The 22057-nt window shown below is 46.1% G+C and overlaps 2 protein-coding genes across 4 annotated transcripts in view; both read right to left on the bottom strand.

Annotated features, from left to right (window-relative positions):
• The window catches only part of Rab7b (RAB7B, member RAS oncogene family), a 30480-nt gene extending 26248 nt beyond the window's left edge, over positions 1-4232 (bottom strand). For 2 of the 3 annotated variants that reach the window (XM_085688279.2, XM_048430691.3), the window contains exon 1: positions 4105-4232. The gene's annotated coding sequence lies outside the window, so the exon portion shown is untranslated. Of the gene's footprint in view, positions 1-2618; positions 2696-4104 lie in introns of those variants that run through there. The other variant, XM_085688280.2, reaches the window with a different exon arrangement.
• Positions 4233-10160: 5928 nt separating this feature from the next.
• The window catches only part of Ctse (cathepsin E), a 28278-nt gene continuing 16381 nt past the window's right edge, over positions 10161-22057 (bottom strand). Inside the window, exons 6-10 of the mRNA XM_048430690.3 lie at positions 16153-16352; positions 14126-14248; positions 12579-12720; positions 12383-12481; positions 10161-10872 (exon numbers count right to left, since the gene is read on the bottom strand). Of these exons, the coding sequence (XP_048286647.3) occupies positions 10708-10872; positions 12383-12481; positions 12579-12720; positions 14126-14248; positions 16153-16352 (729 nt within the window). The 3' untranslated portion in view covers positions 10161-10707. The remainder of the gene's footprint in view (positions 10873-12382; positions 12482-12578; positions 12721-14125; positions 14249-16152; positions 16353-22057) is intronic.

The raw sequence follows: 22057 nt of genomic DNA on the forward strand, positions 1-22057 counted from the left end.
TACACACAATACGTGCATGCATGCATACACACACATACATATGCATATGAATAAACACAATACACACTGAGTACTGACATTCATCTGTCTGCTTGCTGGCCGCAGATACAGTGTGAGCAGCTGCCCCGTGTTCCTGCTGCCATGCCATCCCTATCCATGAAGGATTGTTCTGTCAAACTGTGAGCCTAAATAAGCCCTGAATTCTTCAAATTGCTTTGCTGGCATTTTGTCACAACAATGAGACACACAGTGAGTGCAACTCGGGTACCAATAACCCAGGCTTTTATTTTTTAGTACTAGAAAAAGTGTTGAAGCCAGGAGCCTGCTAGGCAGATACTCGGTCATAGAGCCCCATCCTCACACCTTTTTGAGGTGGAGTCTCATGTCATTGCCCAGACTGGCCTCAAACCAGCAGTCCTCTGCCCCAGACCCCCAAGTATCTAGGATTGTAAAGTGTACCACTGTGACCAGAGACTTTGCCCGTAAGTGGAGATGAACGAGGCTAATGCAGCTTGGCCGCTGAAGGACCTGCCAGGGCACATAATTGCTCTACCTGCATGTCCACCAACAACATGCTTACTTTTTACAAAATTAAACCAATTAAAACATTTCATATGTGTCCTGTACTTATACCATTTCACCCTACCTTTCCTCCTCCCTCCGATCCTTCCCATGCGTCCAACCCTACCCCATTCACTCCCAAAGTCATGGCCTCTTTTAAGAGCAGAATTCCTACACAAATGCCAATCCATGTATATTCTGAAATATCAGATCATTTAAAAAAGGATGAAGTGAAGACCTGCACATGCGCACGCACACACGGTAATTTAAGTAGAAAAGAAAAAGCAGCGTGAACGTTTGACAGAGTGTGGTTGAGCCCGACTGCCAGGAATAAGCATCAGTGTGTCTCCGTGTTTGACCTCACTCACGTGCTTCCTGGAAGCACAGACATGTTGTCTGAGGAGAGACAGGAAAGAAGGGAGAGGAGGCTAGGAGTTTTCATTCTGTCTCAAGTGTCCATATTTTTAAAACTTATTCTGCAATCTCAGTTTCTGTAATTTAAGAATATCAGAAGAAGACTTAGCCTCTCTCCTTCCCCCAGTCCCACCCTGACTTAACCTCTCTGTGTAAAGCATGTGCGACTACTGGGTGACTGATGGTTTCCTCTTTGGATGAATCACTGTGAGTAGGGAAGGGAGGGGAGGGGACTGCCTCATACCAGGCAATGACCGTGACTTTCAGTGTTAGAGAGCCCTCTCTCTTCCCTAATGTGCCCATCTGTGAGCCTTGAGTATTACTAGCTTTGGGATCTCCACTCCCTCCTGGATAAAATGGATGTGACTTACGGCTGTGACCACCTTCGTCTGCAGGTGGTATGTGTGTGTCATGTTATGATAGCGTAACAGGATCACAAGGTTAGGAAAGATCCAGGGAACAGCATAACACCTTTGTGGGGTAGGGTTGGGAGAGGAGGTCCTGAGACTCAATTTGCAGTGGTTTCCATTTTTGAATCAGTACATCTGCCCACCATGGTTTATTTCAAACTATGAGCATGGAGCACGCATAGGACCAGGAGGTCGAAGTACTGGGTAATGCTAGGCTCCTAGGAAACAGCCAGACATACCCTGAGTGCTTGCTCCTCTCACCGGAGGTAGGTTTTTTCCCCCCACAAAAATGCTCAATTCCTCTGCAATGGCAGGCACTGGGAGGGGCGATGATGGGGCGGGGGTTGGTGTCTTTGGGTTTCTCTTGCCTCTTCTGAGCCTTGTGACTTCTCCACCCCCTCACTGTACCCATCCTCCTTCCAGATGTGCCCTGGAACTGTGCTGCTGCCACCAAAGACTCCTCTGCCCTGATCCCACAAAGGGAGAACATTTTATGAGTCTGACATCTAAAAATAGCCTTGACCTTTGGCTTAGAGAGTGACCCAGGCTGGCCCAGTGCTAAGGTTGGTTAATTTGGGGGCAAACAGCAGTGGGGGCTCTCTTGACTACTCCCAGGTTTCAGATGGTAGCTGAAGTGTCCTTTACCCTCACTGGACTATAGCTACATAGTCCCTTTCGGCCTCTTTCTACTCACTGCAGGACGAGAGCTTCGAAGAGGAAAGCAGGGAATCTCCCCACCAGCAAGGCTGAGTCATCTTCACTGCTACTGAAGAGTGAGTAGCAAGCTTGGAATGCAGGACCAGCCCAGCCAGCCCAACCCACACACAGCAGGACTCCAGAGGGACCACCTCTTCTCCACTCTTGCCCAGCAGCACATCCCAGCCCTTTCGCCTGAGTTTCTCTGCAAAGCCAGGGAGACTGGGTTGCTGCAGAGTACCTGGACTTGTGACTGGTCTGCAGGAACTCTCAAGGGTCTCAGCCTTCACCTTTCCACACCCTTCCCTCTCTTTCCCATTGGCTCCAGGTAGGACCCAGCACAGCCTCTTGTTCTGGTTGAGTCCCAGGTAAGTTGTCAGGGAGACCAGAGAACAGGAGCAGCCAAGAATTCTGCAGCAAGCCCAGTTTTCCTGCCCAGTATACAACCTTCCCCACTTCTTGTCTTGCCCAGTTTCTTCTCTTCTCCCTCTGGCACCCCATACTATATTCAATCTAAAAAAAATTAGTGGGACTTACAGGTTGAGTGTAAAGGCTTCTGCTTAGTGAGATTCCCGGGAACACGAGGCTTGTTGCCTGCCGGGATCACTTGAGAGTCTGCCTCACCCAGATCCTTGCAGGTCTAAACCTGCTTTCTCCACAAAGTACACCCACAGAAGACTCAGCGTTCTCATTCTTTAAGATCTTTGGGGAGGTGTTTGTCCTGATTCTCCAGGTAGACTGCCTGTACCCTAGGCAGCACCTCTTACCTCTCTGTCTCCCTGTCCCCAAAGCGTGGTGACTGAAGCTGGGAATCGAGATTTCTGAGTAGTGATGCATCCACCCATGTGCCATGCATCTATGCATGCATTGAGTCTTTCATCCATCTTTGCACTTTCCCATCCACACACCCTTGTAGCACATGCCTGCCATGCACACACACGCGCGCGCGCACACACACACACACACAATAGCACATGTCCAAGGATACTCAGAAACCCATAGGCTCTTTGTGATGGGGGATTGGTCAATAAGCCCAAAGCAATCATTTTTATCAGTACACAATGCCTATCAATTATAGAACACTTGCATTTTACAAAATGTTATTATAACTCAGTGGATACTTGAATCAAAGACTAGTTGGTGGGCTAGCAAGATGGCTCACAGGTAAAGGTGCTTGTCATGCAAGCCTGGTGACCTGAGTTTGATCTTCAGGACCCATGTGAAGGTGCAAGAAGAGAATCAACTCCACAAAGTTGTCCTCTGACCTCCACACATGCACTGTGGTAAATGTGCGCATCCATCATGCATACAAAACGCATCACACATAGAGACACAGACACACAGACATGTACACACATGTGCGCGCGCACACACACACACACACACACACACACACACACACAGAGTGAGAAAGAGAGAGAGAGAGAGAGAGAGAGAGAGAGAACAACAACACACTAGATGAGTAGCCCACTTAGAGTAGATCCTGGGTCTGTCCAACTCATTGGCTCATGCATTATAGCTCCTTGCCAGAAGAAATACTTATGGATTAGAACAAGAGGGATGTTTTTCTATTTTGGGGGGGAGCTTGTCTTTCTCTGATAGCCCCCACATCGATATCCCAGAAGACACCCTGTCCATGTGCCAATTTGACGCCAGATGCTTCAGGGTGCAACCGTCTTGGAAGGCTCCAGTTACTGGCAAACTGCAGAACTAGGGGCGTAGTGCTGTCCTTCTGTGACTGAGCTGCTGAGTCCTGTCTGGTACTGCCACAGATCCCCGAACCGGGCCCCAGCTCCCCGTGACTGGGAGGGAAGTCCTTTCTCCACCACACCCAGGAACGTTCTCTGCAGAGCAGGGGTCTTTGAGCTGGATTAAAACCCTGCACCTGCCGCATTCTTAGCCTCATCCCTGCACCGTTGTTTCTAATCCTCTTCACTAACACCCAGACAGTGGGAGCGGCTGGGCACTTGGAAGGACAGAGAGGCTGCCAGGACACTCACAGCCGCGGCTGCAGGACACTCACCTCACACAGATGGGAGTTCTCGTCTGGATATCTCTTCCCCAGAGCGGCAGTTTCAATCTGGCCAGCGTTGAGCACGTTAAATGGCTTTGGTAAGAGGCCACTTCCCTCTGAGTTTTCCTCCTCTCTCTGCACATACTTGGGAAAGTTGCAAAAGAGGCTGGGCCTCGGTGACCTCAGCTGTGTGGGTGGAGTGGACTGGGAGAGCCAGGCTTCAGAGCTGCCTAGATTTAGGGCACCTGGGTATTTACTTCATAAGGATTCTGGTCCCAGGGGATGAGGAATGGCAGGCTTGAGTTGGGGAACTTTTGAACAGAGGGCCTGCAAGGTGGGCAAGGTGACATGCCCAATTTATGGACTCGTAGGATCATCTGCCGCTGTCCATGGGAGTCCCAGGAAAGAAGCCCTTTGTTGTTTTCCATTCACTCATGGAGCAGATTTGGTCCTGCTACCAGGGCACCAGGAAGCTTGGAAAAAGTTCTGACCTTAGGCCTTGCCCTTACCGTGCACACCCCTCACACACTCACACACACACACACACACACACACACACACACACACACACACACACACTCTGTATACACACCCCTACATCCCTGTGCCACACTTGTTATATATACACACCTCATGCCCCGTTCCTCACCACACACACTTCAAACCACCCACGCCCCCAACTTCACTTGTGTAGAATAAACTCACCCCATACACCCCACACCACATCAGACATGTAAGAGGTAAGGCATGTCCCGGCACCCCAAAACCCCACCCTGGGCCCCTCTGGTTGGTTGTGTGGCACAAACTGAAGCACCCAGAAGGCGACAGTAAATTAAAATGCTGTTAGCACACAGTTAATTTTGGCATCTCAATTCACTGTCTTGGGTGAGTATAGTGGGCAGACGGAGTGAGTTTAGACACGACTCCCCAGATCTTTCCCCTAGGGTGTGTTTGGTCACTCCGCATCCCTCACAAGCTAGGAGTCTGTCTCCTTGTAGACCCATTCCTTTGGTTACTGTGCTGTCAGAAAGTTCCTCTTGCTTCCAGTTGCTCCCTATGATGGGGCCTTTCCAGCCGTCCTGTGTCTGAACCAGCCATAGAGTCTTGCATTTTGAAAGTGAACGAGTAGCCTTGGATCCCACGCTTGGCCGATTGTGCTGCCAGCATAGGCCCTCCTGAAGAGTTTTTGGGGGAACAAAAATTGAAGCTTATTTTCTTGTATCATCTAGCACACAGTCTTGGGAGAAGGGACCTAATGATTTCTACACTGAATACTTTATAGGAAGACTGAGGGGAATTCTAGAGCCTGTTTGCACACGTGAAGTAATTTGGTTGCTCAGGAAGCCAAGGCAGTGTCCTGATGGCTGTTGGTTTATGGAGGCTGCTGAGCTCTTGGACTATTGTCCTTTAAAGTCCCCCACCCCATCCCCAGTCTATACCACCCTGAATGAATCCAGTGATCTCGTGTCTGTACAACACATATATGCAGTGCCTGTGGAAGCCAGAAGAGAAGAGGGTGTTGGCTTCCCTTGGAAATGGAGTTACAGATGGTAGTTAGCCAATGTGAGTACTGGGAATTGAACCTGGACCCTCTAGAAGAACAGTCAGCACTCCTAACCACTGAGCCATCTCTCCGGCTCCCAGTGACCTCATAAGATCTGCAGAGTTGGCCTGGTTAGAACGTAGATGGGAGAAGCTTCCCCAATATTATTCTACCTTTTTGAGACTAGATGCTAATTGAAACTTAGCCTGTGTAGTTGTGTGTGTGCGTGCTGTGTGATGACGACTGGGGAGACCTGAACAAATGTCTGTTCAGATTGGGAGCCAAGTAAGGATGCCACCTTACTAGGTGACCCAATGAGTTTGACTGGGGCTGCTTACGGGAGCGTGGGTGAGGGGTCACAGGATCAGAAGTGACTCAAAGACAGCTGCAACACCAAAACTCTCCTGGCATGGGTGGCAGCTCAAGAAAGCTGTAACCTGGACCCACTGCACAATGTGCAAACAGCTCAACAGGTTGGAAGGGGACTCTTCCAGGCAGCTCAGACAGTCTCGCCTCATGAAGGCAGCTTGGCTGGTCTGTGCTTCTTCCAAGTAGTTCTGCAGTCAGTCCTTACTGCTTATTTGTGTTTAGGGAGGGAGGGGTCAGGTATACCTGGTCAGATTTAGGAACTTCCTGAAGCCTCTCAGTTGTTTACTTCCTGAGCTCAAAGAAAGCATCCCTGAAGAATGGACCGTCTCACCTCTTTAGCTTCCCTCTAAGGCGGAAGGTTTTACCTCAGAGGAGATGACTATCCACAAATGAGGTGGTGGTGGGGCATACACCATGGTGACGCAGTGGCACGTGGTCTTGCTGTCACAAAGTCTGTCCTGCTGAGGACCATTTGGGGTGTGGGAAGTGCTCTGTCTGTCCTGGGCCCTGAATGTGCTCTTCTAGATGCTGTTTGCAGAACTGCTTCCTTTCTTTTGGAAACTAAGACAGTAGCTCTCAGGCTCCAGCCCCCACTTCCTCCATCCACGTGAATCTGAAGTCAGTAGCTTCCCTTTCGCTCTTCCATCATGCTGCGCTGCAGACGGCTGCTCAGCTTCCACCCCGCCACACCCGCCACATTCGTTCAGTAGTCTGAGTAGGTCTCCTTCCGGGGGACACAAGTGGATTCTGGAGTTTAGCAGGAGACATAGGACAGAGACTAAGTAAAGGCATAAGGATACTCAGAGGAGGAAGATGGTAGTCCTAGGTAAGGTGTTCCTAAAAGGAAGAAGGAATTTGAACTGGAGCTTGACGGACTGGCAGGCTGTGGGAGCATTGGGTGAGGGGAGGAGATGTGCAGGCTTGGTGAAACGGAAGTGACCCGGGCGTAGGCAGAGGAGATGCTGATCTTCTGAGTGGCAGAAGAGATCTGGCACTGGAAAGGAACCCAGTTCAGGCCAATGCCTTGGCTGTGCATACTCCGCACTGGAAGGTTCCATCTAGGTTTTGCTTATTTGTTTAGAGATGGGTGAGGGGTGGTGGTAATGGCATGTTACTATGTAACCCCTTACCTGCTGAATTCTGGGACTGCAGATGAGGGACCCCTATGGTCCACAGAGAAAAGGCTGCTCTGTGGAGTGACCCGCGCCCCTGTTGGAGATAGGACTCTTGAGAACAGAATGTTCAAGTGAGGACACAGGTGTCTGTGTGTGTGTGTGTGTGTGTGTGTGTGTGTGTGTGTGTGTGTGTATTCAATAGGTTCCCGAGGCTCATATGCATGGAAGAGGGAGTTAAACAGAGGCGAGGTCCCGGACAGTCATGGAATTCCTCCTAGTTTGAGTGTCTGTTGGTACCCAGGAGGGACTACAGGGAAGTGGAAATGAGGAAAGGATGGAATTCTCATGACTTTCAGAAATATCAATCAGGCACTGGTGTGACGTGGGCACAGGGGCACTGGTGTGATGTGGGCACAGGGGCACAGTGTGATGTGGGCACAGGGGCACAGTGTGATGTGGGCACAGGGCAGTGGTGGTATCAGAGTAGGATGTTCTTGAAACATCCCGGGGAAAAGGCAGTGCTCAGAAGAATGGGACAAAAGGCCAGGTGATAGCAACACTTCTGTGGCAGTGCTGGTGGGACTGGTGTAAATACAGTCGCCAGTTCATTTGGTCATTTGTCAGAGGCAACAGTGTGGCTTATGCATCAGGTCCACCCTCCGGGCTTCTTCCACTCTTCTCAGTCTACTGGACGTGCAGTCTGAGGTCATCGCATTCTGGTAAACTATCGGGCCGAATTGACCCCAAGGAGAGCACCTGCAGGGACGCTGTTCCTAAGCTGGCCTCCACTTGGCTCAAGGATGCTTTGGCTGAGAGGGCAAGTTATAAAGCCTTTTGTCTCAAGGGTCTCTGCTTTTTCTGCTAGTTTTCCTAATAGGTGAAGGCCTGTACCCTAAGGACCAAGTCCTGCAAGCTAGCTGGTGCTTCCACATGCCGAATGGGCACTGTCTTAGTACTTTTCTGTTGCTTTAACAAAACCCCATGACCAAAGAACTTATGGGAGAAAGAGTTTATTGGGGTCTTTCAGCTTCAGAGGGTCAGAGTCCATGACCATCATGGTGGGGAGCACGGCAACAGGCAGGCAGACATGGTGCTGGAGAGGTAGCTGAGAGCTTACCTCCCATCTATAAGAATGAGGTGGGGGTGGAGGGAGAGGAAGAGCTAACGAGGAAGAATATGAGCACCTTGAACCTCAGCTCAGTGACACACCTTCTTCAACAAGGCCGTGCTTTCCAATCCTTCCCAAACAGTTCCACCTACTGAGAACCAAATCCTTAAATAGACGAGTCTATGGGGGTCATTCTCCTTCAAACCACCACAGGCACAGCATCCTCATGTGACTTCATGATGCACTTCCTCTTACCATGACCATTTTGCAGGTGAGCAAGCAGGTGTGGAGGTGCTGGTGGTGGGAAGCCCGTCTCGGCTTGTCTGGCTCAGGGTTCACATTGTCAGCCCGCCTACTCTCACACTTTGGTAACTTGTTTAGAACATCAAGCTGTTCTGACTAAACTTCAAAGGCCGTGAGTTAATAAACAAAATGAATAAACTCTTTCAAGGGAAAACAAAAAGTATGGGCACGGCCATGATGAGGGGTGGGATGCCAGTGGGAATTCAGGCTGACTGCCTTCAGCTTGGGGTGTGTCCCTCGATTCCTCCTACCTATAAATGACGGTGTGGGGCTGTCCTAGTGACCCTGCAGGTCTTAAAGTACCACGCTTAGTGCCTGACACAATCAAGCATTGATTGTTTTGGGCTGAACCAAACGTCAAAGAGTCAAATGAGCTGGAAAGAAGACGGGATAAACAGACAACAGACACATGTTGGAATAGAGAATTATCTGCGGTATCAAGAACCATACACATGCTTTCCCTTCTTCCTCCTGCCCTTTCATTTTTATTTTAAACATTGTCTTGATGTGCAGTGCATTCTGGCCTTGAACTTCCATATTCTTTCCTGAGCTTTTATATTTTGAAATGAAAGCAGCAATTAAGAGACTATGTGGACCTTGATTTCTTTTGTGTAGAAAGAAAAACATTGCATACCAATAACTATCCCCATTAATATGGCCAGAGGAAATTATATATATATATTCAACTCCAGAAGCTCAGTTTCTCCCTGGCAAATCCTTCAGGACAGACTTTGGGGAGTGTCCCTACCTCCTCTTCTGTTTGACAGCCGACCACATATGTTCATTGACAGTAAACTTGTAAGCATGCTTCAAGGAACTCTTTGGGACAATGGTTGAGGCTGCCTGATAGTGTGGAAGTGTGTAAGATGGGCTGCGGAAATTAACAGGAAGTAACCTAAAAGGTCAATGAAAATTGCGTATTTAAATAAATGTAATATACTAGAAAGGGTAGGTTTGAATCCATCACCCTCTGCTCTAGCTCCCTCTCATTATTTTTGACAATTGATGGGTAAAGTGGGGGAGGGAAGTCTAGGCAGTTGTCTTCTTTTGTATAAGAGGTGTACTTTACAGTGAGCAGAAGGGTGATGAAGAAAGGTGATTTTTATGAAGAAAAAAAAATCTGGGGAGACCCTAACCATCATGAGGGCTCCCTGAGGACCATCAGCGGCTGCTGAAAGAGAGGGTTTTGTATTAGATGGTGGAGGCCGACAACTGTAAATCCACTCATCCAACTTAACATGACAGGTCAAAGGTGCCTAGCATTATCTGCCTCCTGATGGGAAGTACCCAGTGCTGTCTATGTGACAGTTTGCCATGAATTAAGGCCTCCAGATCTAATTACCATCTCATAGGAAGGGTGGACACAGAGACCCACACCAAATGATACCTCTAGATTTTAACCCATCAAAATCTTATTTTCGGTCTTTTTATGAGACCAAAGTCTTGTCATCTGGCCCTGCCTGGCCTGGAGCTTGCTATGTAGCCCAGTAAACCTTGAACTTGAAGTGATCTTCCTGCCTCAGCTTCCAGAGTGCTGAATTATAGGTATGTACCACCATGCTCTGGTTGTAATTGGCAAAATTCTGAAAATGGAAAATTCTGTAGAAGAAAAGAGACTTAAGAGACATTTCAAATGAATGCAATTTATGTTGTTCCCCCCAGTTATGGATCTGGTTTGAATCCTGATACAAATAAACCAACTGTAAAAACAGGGACACATTTATGCGTGAGTGAGAGACATTTAAATTTTAACTTTTAAGGATATTAGACATTAGATAAAATGATATGGTGCTTAAAATTGAGATGTGTGGAACCAGAGGGAGAGAAGATAGAGGTGCCCGGTCACATTTGGATGGGCTGTGAAGTGGGGTAGCAGTGCACAGGGTTTATTCTGCCATCATATCTCCTTGTATATATCTTTGGAGAGTTCCATAATAAAAAGTCGACAAGAAGCAATGAAGACTACAGACGGAGCTTCATTTTTTCATCACGGTGGTGGTGGAGGTGGTGTGTGTGTGCAGTGTGGGGGAGGCTGTGTGTGTGCTCTCGAGCTTTCTCTAGTCTGAATACTGTGGGATGGCTGCATCCTGTGGGAACTGACTTTTGTGTAGGTATAAAGAGATCTAACAGACTAAAGGGGTATCAGGTATCCATATATAGACATACATCCCCATTTAGGGGACCGTGGGGGCCAACCCCACTTGGTTATTTCCACGATCAAAGACTGCATAGAACTGTCGAATGAAGACATCCCCCAGGATCCAGAGGGGCCCAGCTGGTGGCGGAATGTCAAGCCCTTGAAAGCCGCTGCCGCAGTACTGCATTCCATCCACTAAGTCCTAGGGTCCAAAAGAAGCAATTAGTAGCAGAAAGGGGAAGATGAACACAGTCCTGGGAACTAGGCCAAGTGATAGTGCTTGCAGGAAAGTACCCTAGTACCATGTTGGGTATGGGTATAAGCAGAGCTTCTTATTTGGTAAAAGTAGGGGAGTGTAGGTGTTAGACATCACCCAGGATCCAGAGGGGACTAGCTGGAGGATTAATGTCAAGTCCTTGAAAGCCACTACTGCATAACTGCACCCTATCTGCTAAAACTAAGCAAGCTACTTCCACAGAACGGCATCCCATCCACTAAGATTAGGAAAGCCACTGCCACGGAACCACATCTCATCCACTAAGACTAAGAAAGCCAACGCCATGGAACTGCATCCCTTCCACTAAGACTAGAAAAGTCAATGCCATGGAACCGCATCTCATCTACTAAGACTAGGAAAGCCACTGCTGTAGAACTGCATTGCATTCACTAAGTCCTGGGGTCCAAAAGAAGCACTTAGTAACATGTCAATGAGGATGGAAATTGGTGAGCAGGGCTCAGTCTCACCATATGGTTTTTTTCTCAGCATACTGTCTGCAGAGTCTCTCCCAAGAGCTTTCAAGAATGCCCCCAAGAGCCTAGGAGGCTTACCACAAAGCTGTGCTTTGGAGCATAAAGGGGAGGTCATGCTGTCTTGGCACCTTTATGCTGGCACAGTCACTGACTGCATGAGTGATTCTGGTTAAAGATCAGCACATTAAAGTGTCTTTCCAAAGAAGTGCAACATCAAAAACCAGGTCCAGGGGATGGGAAGTGACTATAGGTTTCCAAAATGTTCAGCTTTTTGGTTCTACCTCACCCGTAGAATTGGGAGTCATTGCAATAAAAGACACATTTTGGATTGAGGAAGAAAGATAATCAGAATGTTGCTCCTCCCCAAACAGCTCATATGTTCTTTTTAAATCACTCATTAGAAACTTTTTTATTTATGTATCTGTGTGTAGTATGTATCTGTGCACAAACATGATCAGAAGAGGGCCTTGGATGTCTTGGAGCTGAAGTTGCATGTGGTCTGAAACCACATGAAGTGGGTGCAAGCAAGACAACTGTGATCCTCTGGAGGAGGATCAAGTGCTCTTCACTGCTGAGCCATCTCTCCAGACCCAGCAGTCATTTCTGAGCCATTTATTTAGCTCTGAGAGCCTCGGCATCCTTCCCCTATAAATCAGGATAATAACATCTCCAATTGCACGAGGGCGCTGCAGAGGATCGATGTGTTTGTTGATCAAATCCTCATGGCAACATCAAAAATCTCCCTTAAATGTCTTCTGCCTGAATAGCTGCTGCTCCATGGCAGAACTGAGAACTAGAAGCAAGCCCAGGAGTTTCTACCACAGGCAACTTCGTCCCTCTCAGAGAAAACGCCACATCAGAACTGCACTAGGTGGGAGGGAACTTGGAGTCGACGTGAAGGGGGAAGTGACAGGCACGTGGGTAGGACACTGTGACTCACAGAATAAGGAAACGGTCCTTACCGGCAGGATGTAGGCATTTGGGCTGAGGGCATATGAAACCCCATTGATGAGGAAGGCAACATTTGGCATCGTGTTGAGGGTCGCACAATTCACAGCGTACTAAAACAGATAAGGATCAACTCAGAGACAGCTCTCTCCCCAGAGAAGGACAGGCTCTCCTGCTCCGACACCAACCCCACCCTGGGTAAATACTTACTTCTCCATCTATGGGTGTGGCCCCAATGGCCCCTTGAAGCTCTTTGATCTTGTCGGAGGGGCCAGTGACGAGGGAGGTCCCTGTGTCCACAATGGCTTGGCAGCCCTCAGAGCAGAACATCACTGTGTCTCCCACCTGGATTCTGAGGATAAGGGGTGTGGTCCCATGGTTAGCACCTGCTCCTTGTTGGGGGCCCTTTACCACATCAGGACGCAATAATGGTGCCCCCTTTGCTCTTTTCTACCCCAAGAATGTTTTCCAGTTAGCATATTTGTTTGTATGAGACAGGGTCTCTCTGTATAGCCTTGGCTGTTCTGAAACTCACTCTGTAGACCAGGCTGGTCTTGAATTCAAAGAGATTCACCTGCCTCTACCTCCAGGTGCTGGAATTAAAGGCATGTGCCACTATTCCTAGCCAAATTGCTTCTTTTCAAAGACAGGGTTTCACTCTGTCCAGACTACTTCCAAGCTCATAGCAATCCTCCTGTCTCAGTCTCATAAGTACTGAAATTATAGGCATGATCCGTTATACCGCACTCAACTTGCTTTTTTGACTGAGATTCACAGTTCAGAAATATACTTACTTCTGTTGAACACACACACACACACACACACACACACACACACACACACACACACACTGAAGTACATTCTTGTATTTTTCTATTGTACTCTGTTTTCATTCAGAAATGCAGATCAGGATCTGGGCATGGTGGGGACACCTATAAGTAACTCTAGCATGTAGGAGGCTGGGGTGACAAAATCCTGAGCATTCCAGGCCAGCTGGTGCTCCATTGCAAGGTCCTGTTTCAAAAAACAACACACACACACACACACACACACACACACACACACACACACACACGACAGATTCCTTAAACTGATGTGATGAGCACAAATAGATAAATATTACCGTCTGAAAGGTGCCGGTAGACAGTGAGCATTAGATCTCTTTTACTTTTTATCCAGAGCGTCTTAGGAGCAGAAACTAGATTGCTCTGCCCTGAGCTCCTACCTCACCTAGCATGGTGCTGGCGATGTAACAGGGGTGGAACCTTACTTTCCCATTAGCTCCATGTTCATGCGTGGATTTCAAGGCTCCATTTCAGAGCCCCTGCCTCCACTTCCCCTGCACAGTCTTCAGACAGAGAAGTCTCACTCTGTTTGCTGGCCGGCCATCCTAGCGACTCTTGGAGCACTGACCACATCCACTTTGTGTGGTGGCAAATTTGGGACCACACCTCATCTTCCTTGCAGGCTTCAAGAAATCAAAAACCTGAGTCCAAATCACCCTTGCCTCCTGCATTAATTAAGGCTGTATGAACACAGGGCAGTTAGCTGTGTGAATTAGAAGGGGGCCTGCCAAATGTATACAGAAGGAAGCCACTTCTCTAGTCCTTCCTGTGTGTTTCCACACCTCCAGTCTAGCTGGCAGGTTCCCAGCATCTACTCTAGCACCTGGTAGTGCCACTCAGTTAATCCAGTTTGAGTCGTGGCTGTCGTGGGTTTTTCTGTTCAACCATGGTTACTACACGGATGATACTCACCCATCCAGGGCAATCTGCCAGTAACCTTGCTTGGTGACAGGAATCCAATTGAGGCTCCCAGAGAAATGAGAGGGGTCATAGCCTCCGAAAGTCAGCTCACTGCCTGAGCCACCTTGAGGGTCACTGCACAGAGAGATAGACAAATTGTCAAAGAAGGGCCACTGGAAACACTGAGCCAGATGGTCAGCGAGGGCCCTCCATTGCGTGTCTGGGCACTCACATCTGTACCCAGGTAGCAGAAACTCCTAGGCAGCCTGAGCCTTTGGGGACCAAAGAGAAGAACGACTCTGTCCAACGCTCTGTGAACACTCCCTGCTTCTTGGATAAAAAATTTAGGAGGTAGGGAGCATCAGAATTGCAGATTCAAGGTCAGGACCATCCTGGGTGTGCAGACACTGAGGATGCAACTTGAGGGTACCCCCGAAATGCCCTTTCTGGGACTATCTTCCCTGCTAGGAATGCTGTGGTGTTCCCACAATCAGGAGTTCCCATAATGCTCTCTCCTCTTTGTTAAGGTGACGAGGGTAATTTGAAAGCAGTATGTCTTATTAGAGTTTGACTATTGGCTCATTTTCTTTGGTAGTTATTTCTCAAGTTATATACTGGGATTTAGCAGGCTTCGGGGAAGAGGGGCATTTCTAGAAGGGAAAGGAGAGAGAAGAAGGCACAAAGCCTAGGACACTGAAGGACAGGGTGGTGTGGGGAAGGAGCATATATCTGCAGGGATTTTACATTTAATGGGAGCTGGGGATGTAACTAAGGGACAGAACACTTGCTTGGTATGCATGAATCCTGGGTTCTACAACTCCCACCACCCGATCTGGTGGAATTCTCACATCAACCTTGTTTTTGCTTGAGGAACCGGAGGCCCTGGGGCACAAAACAACACAAAGGGAGACAGGAGCCCTGACAGTGTGCCTTGGTCAAAGTCCTCTCCGGCCCCAACTGCAGTCACTCTGGAGACACAACACAGCCCAAGAGAGCAAATGCAGGACTTTTCTTGTGGAAGGGGACAGAGGAAGGGGACTTACATTGGATCATGGTAAGCTCAGGCCAGGTCAGAGTGGAAAAGGTAAGTCTCTCTCTTAGGGAGGAAAGTGAGGTGAGCGTCCCAGGAAAGGGTCCGGGGACAGTGAGCGTCTCCCTCTTTCCAACTGTAATGTATGGAGTTTTAGAACTTGTGGCAATGTAGTTCTAAATTAACCATCTTAGCCAGTTTTGAGTGTGAAGTTCAGATTTTCATTACCGTGAAGTCAAGTTCCCAAATATTTTCACCATATAGATCTGAGTCTCATTAAAGGAGAGCCCCTCTCTTTTCCTCCCCACCCATGGAAACCACCACTGTACTTTCTGTCTATGAATTCAGTTCTAGGCACCTCTTGTAAGTGGAATCCTTTTGGTGACTGGCTTATTTTGTTTAGCCTGAGTCTTGAAGCTTAATCCATGTTCTAGCACACGCCAGAAAATTTTTGTGAGGTAGGAGACTGAACTCAGGGTCTCGTACGAACTCGGTAAGAAAGGGAAAGGCATACTAGCGCCATACTGCATCCTTTGCTCTCTTTCCAAAGCCAAGCCATAGTCTTCTGTATGGTTATACCACCCTTTCCTTTCCTACCCTTTACAGTACAACTTCTTTTTAGTATCATCTTACTGGTTAATTCTCCCCGTCTCCCAACCACAGAGATGGTCCTTGTTTTCTTATGCTTTGGTGTCTACCATCACATGTAACATGTAACGGGACCTTGGTATTTACTGACCATATAAATCATTAGCCAATCTCAAGGATCCACAGATTCAGCTCATGGTGGCAGTTCACTTCGTACTTGTCATAACTCCTTTATGAGGCAAACCACATTTCCTCAAAATCCAGAGAGCCTAAGTGTTTTGCTCAAGATCATATATCATAGGTCAAGCAAGAGATTCAAGAGAGTCATGGGTCTTAGAAGCCTGTGAAGTCTCGTGTACAGGCTAACTGCCCGTGGTCATCACTGACTTGATATAGGTGGGGAGGGGATGGCTGGCCTCACCTGCTCAAGTAGACAGAAAATATAGGCAGATCCACGAGGTTCTGGGCCATCATGTTGTCAAACACTGGGGTCACCCCTCCAGCAGCCAATGACGGGTATCCAAGGCCCAGAATCCCATCAAACTCGGCATTCACAAAGGTCTGCCCAGGTTCCGTGACACTTTCTCCAAACTGTTGGCCCTCCACAGTCAATCCTTCCACCTGAAGGGAGAACGGCACAACCTTCACGGATGAGGGTCTCAGATTCCTGGGTCCCCATTTCGATTCAAGCTAATTCTTCCTATCTCAGCTTTCCTTGGCAAATAGGCACAAAAGTTTTGACTATAATCCCACTAATATAATTTCTTCATGTGATTTTAAAAATCAAAATATAAAAATTGCAGAAAAGATGAGTTTCTATTTTAATAACAGTCCACATACTACACATGCCCATGCAACCCTCCTGAAACAAAGCAGGACATTGTGAAGACCCAGCCATGCCGTTCCTGTACCCTGCCAATCACTTCTCCAGAGTGACTCTTCTTCAAAGTAACACTGGTTTTGTTTATGCCTTTAATCTTACATAAATGAAATTATCTACTATGATGCTGCTACCTGGATTCTGTTTCTTAGCACTGTGCTTGCTACATGCTCTTACAATGTTTTTATTCTCATTAGCATTCCAGGTATGAATATGTTACCATGCCATATGCCATGGGTGGACATCTGGGTTGCTTTCTGTGTTTAATTATCACTAATGGTGCTTTGTGTGTACTTCCTTTGGTGGTGGTGGAAAATGTACATATTTCCGTTGTAGCAAATCTTTAGATTTCAGGGTTTATAAGTATTCTCTCTGAGCAAAGGTCCTGGTGTCTTCCAAAATTGTAGTACCAATATTTCCATTACTGGTAGTCTGAGAGTCCCAATTGGACCATACCCTCATTAAAACTTGCTACACCTTGCCACTTCCATGTTGGTTTTATAGTAGATATGCAGAGGGTTACATTGAGGTTTTAACTGCATTTTACGACAATTAATTGACGATTTGTGTATCATCTCTTAGGAATGTTGCTGTTGGCATATTTTGGAGCCAAGCCCTCTGCTGGCAACCACAAGGTTTTCCCCATTAGTGATGCCTTTTGTTGTTTTTGATGAACAAAATATGAATTTAAATGTAGTTAATTTTATTAATTTTTGTTCCATTATTAGGCTTTTTAATAGCATGCTTTAGAGTTTTTCTTTTTCACAATCATGGATACATTTTCCCAAGGTTTCTTCTATGCTCTTTGTTCTTCTACATCTTGCATTTAGATCTATAATCTACCTGAAGCCTGACAGCGTATGACAAAGCTAAAAGATTATGTTTTCTGTATATCTAAGTGCCATATCATTTTTTAAGAACACTGTTATCCTCTACATGCCACAGTAAAATGCTAAATATGAGTGAGGTGATTGGCAGGAGTTTCTGGATTTTTCCTACATCCTGGTACATTTGTCTCTTTTTTCTTAGCCTATACCAAAATGGCAGTCTGAGTTGTGGTTTTATAATACCTTGGAAGTGTTTTTATTAATCAGGATTATTTTGGTATGTTCCATTACTTTCATCTACATGTTAGCACCAACTTAGCAGTTTCTAACACAAATCTTACTGTTTTGATCGAGCTGATCCTGGATCTATAAATCAACTTGGAGATTTTGACTTCTTTATCAAAGTGAGTCTTTCTACAGGCATGAATCTTCTTTCAATTTCATAAATGTTTTAATTTCATAGAGTAATGATGTATTTTTTAAGATAGAGTTTTCTCATATTTGTTAAAGGTAAGCTGCTTTTGATGGAATCATAAATACAGTTAGTTTTTAAGACCCATTTTTCATTTGCAACATAGAAACCCAAATGACTTTTGTACGTTTACCTCTTCTAGAAATGTTGGTAGATTTCCTTGTTCATCTCAATATACTGAAAATATAGTTAGATTTCCTATATGTAGAACTTTGTCATGTTGCTATTTGTGATGGCACACACCTTTAATCCCAGTTTTCAGAAGGCAGGTGGGTCTCTGTGAGTTAGAGGTCATTTTGGCCTATGGAGAGAGTTCTGATATTGAAATCCTAGCCAATTCCTCAGTGCTAAGGAAGGAACGGGTCTTAGAGGAGAACTTACAACTGCCTCCTTACTAAAGCGACAAAACCCTAACTACATTCTAGGTTTTTGTCCTTACACCCCATTGATAATTGTAATCTTCAACTCTCATCAAGGAAACTTCTCTTTGAAGCAGACAGAAATGTCACAACCAATCAAAATTCAGAGGTGTGGGACCCAATTCCAATACAACAATACAACTCCCACACGTAAGGTTCAAGGGTCATTGTGAAGAGGGGCCAGACTGTAAGAACCAGAGGCAGGGGAGTTTGCGGTGAGACTGTGTCTCTTAAGAAGGTCAGAAGCTACACCCATAAGGCCTCACCAATACAATTGTGTAAACATGGGTTGAACAAGGATGACCCCTAAAGACATGCTATCACGAGTGGGACCTCAACCCTAGGCAAAGAACTACAGGCAGCAAAGGAATGTTGAGAATGGGAGAATTAGTCTTTCCCAGGAAAGAGCAAACCCATTTGGTTATTCAATACCAAATGGTCATCCCTCAAAACAAGTAACATTATACAGCTAGAGCAGAGTGTTATTATGTATCTAGGAATATGTTCATACATACAGACGTATGTGACAACGTTTAACGAAAAAGGAGGTCATGAATTTGAAAGAGAGCTGGGAGGGTATACGGGAGGGTTTGGAGAAAGAAAAACGAAGAGAGAAGTTATGTAATTATATTATAACATCAAAAATAAAAGAAATAAAAACAAATAAATAAAGTTAGAAACAAGCTAAGGATCTTTTTATATGCTGATGTGACAGTGATCTTTTGTCCTTCCAAACCTTAAGCCCTTAGTCTCTTTTTTCTTGTCTTGCTGAGTTGGCGATGGTCTTCAGCTCGGTGCTGAACACAGGGAGTGCCCTGACTACTGCTGTCTCGTTCCAGATCTCAGGGAGAATCTCCAGCCCCCTCAGAAGCTCAGCACTGACTGTAAGCTCTGCTGTGGGCTTCTGAGGAGCACAGGTTACCCTCGAGCTTGCTTTCTTCCCCTCCATCCTCCCACACGCATCCCCATGACTGGCTTGTGGGCATTCTTTAATAGACTAAGGAAGTTACTTTTATATTCATGATTTTCTAAGAGTTTATTCTTAAGTTATGTCTACATCTTGAATTTTGCGCATCCAGATGTTTGTATTGATTTTTGTTTTTATTCTCTCTGATGGCAAATTCCTAGGAGGAAATGACTGTAGGTTGGGATTTATGACCCTCACAAAATTTAATTTGTTCATTTCTTTTGTTTAGGACTTTGGCATCTATTTGGGCACAGTGGTTTTTGCCTGAAATCTCAACACTCAACAGGTAACAACTCAGCACTCAGCCAGAGGATGACGAGTTCCAGTTAGACTTGGTTCACAGTGAGAGCTGTCTCAGACCTGTCCAGCTACAGAACACAAGAACTTGGACATCCATGGAGAAAGGGTATAACTCTAATTCATTTTGTTTTTGTTTGTTTGCTTTGAGACAGGATCTCATATATCCAAGGCTAGCTAGTATAGAACTTAGTACATAACAGAGCAAATCTTAACCTTCTGATCATTTTGCCTCTGGCTCCTGAGTGCTGGGATTACATGCGTGTGTCATCTTGTCCAGTTTATGCGGTCCTGGAGATCAAATTCTGGGCTTTGTGTATGCCAGGCAAGCACTGTGCCCACTGATCTGTATACCTAGCTTTTAGTTCTAGCTTTTTGATTGACTGACTGATAGATTGAGAGGGGGTCTCGATATGTAGCCTTGACTGTCCTACAGCTCTCTATGTAGACCAGACTGAATTGACACTCAGAGATCTGCCTGCCTCTGCCTCCTGATCTCAGGAATTAAAGGCCTGTGCCACGATGTCTGGTATGTTCTAGGGATTATATAATGTTTTCAAGCTTTGTTATTAAAGTTGTTCTGGTTTCATTAGATGAATTATAAAGTAAGTCTATCAATTCTCTGGAAAATGGGCCCAGAGTTTTCTTTGTGGGGAGGTTTTTTTGTTTTTCATTTTTTTAATAGCAGAGTAAACATTTAATATTTTCTATTTATTGAATCAGTTTTGATAATTTAAATAATTTAAAATAATGTAAAAGTTTATCAATATAAGACAATTTTGATATCTTGTTTTGAGGGTGACAAGATCTTTAGTAGTATTCCCTTTCATTTCTAATGTTGCTAGGTTTCTTTCATTTTTCTGGATTAGTCATGCCGAGGGCTGCCAGTCTGGCTTCCCTTTGCAGTTAATTTGTGCCACTGTTGATCTTGTTTCCAGAGTGGATTTCCTATTTCACGATGTCCTGTCCTTCTCTATTTTCTTTCCTTCCCTTTTCTTTGGGCGTGGTTTGCTCCTGTTTCCTAGTGACTTGTTCTTCTTAGGGTTTGTGACTCAAAGCAACAGCTTAGATCACTGGTTTTTCTCATCTATGCATTTCAGGCTGTAGCTGTCCCTTTAAGGACCACATTCACTGCATTGATCTTACATATGCATGTGGTTTTTGATCTTTGGCTTTACACAGTTGCAGAAGCCAGTCAGAGAGTGCACTTAGGATGTGGTTTCTAGCCTAGGCTTGCAGCCCGAGGGCTCCAGATGTGGCCGCAGAGGGAAGCTGTGTCATGTGGGAGAGACGCCAACTGGAACCTGTGGGCCCACTCTATCCTTTTGCTGCCCGAGCCTTTATGCTCAATGAAATGCTGCAGAATATTTATTTAATTATGTAAAGATGTGGTGCCTTTGTTTAATTATGGAAAGATGTGTTGCTGTTTTACCTTGCCTGCCTAAGGCGCCTGACTGGTCTAATAGAAAACTTAATGGCCAATAGAGAGGGAGCAAGTATAGGTGGAACTTCCAGCCAGGGAGAGTGAGCAGGAGGAGGGATTTAGGCTTGAGGAAGAAGGAAAAGGAGATGACAGGGAGACGCCAGCCAGACATGGAGAAGGCAAAAAAGTAGGACATACTGAAAGAAAGGTAAAAGCCTTGAGGCAAAACATAGATGAATAGAAACAGGTTAAAGTAAGTTATAAGAACTAGTGGGACAAGCATAAGCTATGGCCAAGCATTCATAATTAATAGTAAATCTCCGTGTCTCTATGTGGGAGCTGGTTGTTGGCCCTAAGAAATGTCCAGCTCCAGTGAAGGCCTGCACTGAAGCAGGAGCTGACAGAGCCGGAAATGCTGAAGGAGGGCCTCTGGAGCTGGGGCTGCTGGGGCTTGGCTGCTCCCTATTCTGTGCTGTGTGTATGCTAGAACCTGGAACCTCAGTCCCTCCCCTGCTTCCCAGAGTTATTACAGTGATCAGTTTGGAATGCAGCCTTCTAAGTGCTTATTTATACTGCAACATACACATATAATAAACATTTATATCTGCATATAACTAATAGAGAGTTCTGCTTTACCTATATGATACTTTACATAAAAAGCATTTTCTGATAAAATGTTACTGACAGTTTTTTGTTTTTTGGTTTTTTTTTAAATTTTGAGACAGGGTTTCACTAGCCCTGGCTGGCCTGAAACTCTCTATGGAGACCAGGTTGGCCTCAAACTCAGAGATCCATCTGCCTCCGCCTCCCAAGCCCTGGAATCATGTGTGCCACCACATCTGGCTTTATTTAAACATTTAAAAAAATAGTGATTTTAATTTAACTTTATGTATGTTGATGGTTTGCCTGCATGTGTTCCTGTGTAGGGGTGTTGGGTCCCCCAGAACTGGAGTTACAGACAGTTGTGAACTGTCACATGGGCGCTGGGAATTGAACCCTGGTCTTCTAGAAGAACAACCAGTGTTCTCAACCACTGAACCG

This window comes from Myodes glareolus, chromosome 5 (assembly GCF_982192425.1).
Source record: "Myodes glareolus chromosome 5, mMyoGla1.1, whole genome shotgun sequence".
In the NCBI taxonomy this organism is placed as follows: Eukaryota; Metazoa; Chordata; class Mammalia; order Rodentia; family Cricetidae; genus Myodes; species Myodes glareolus.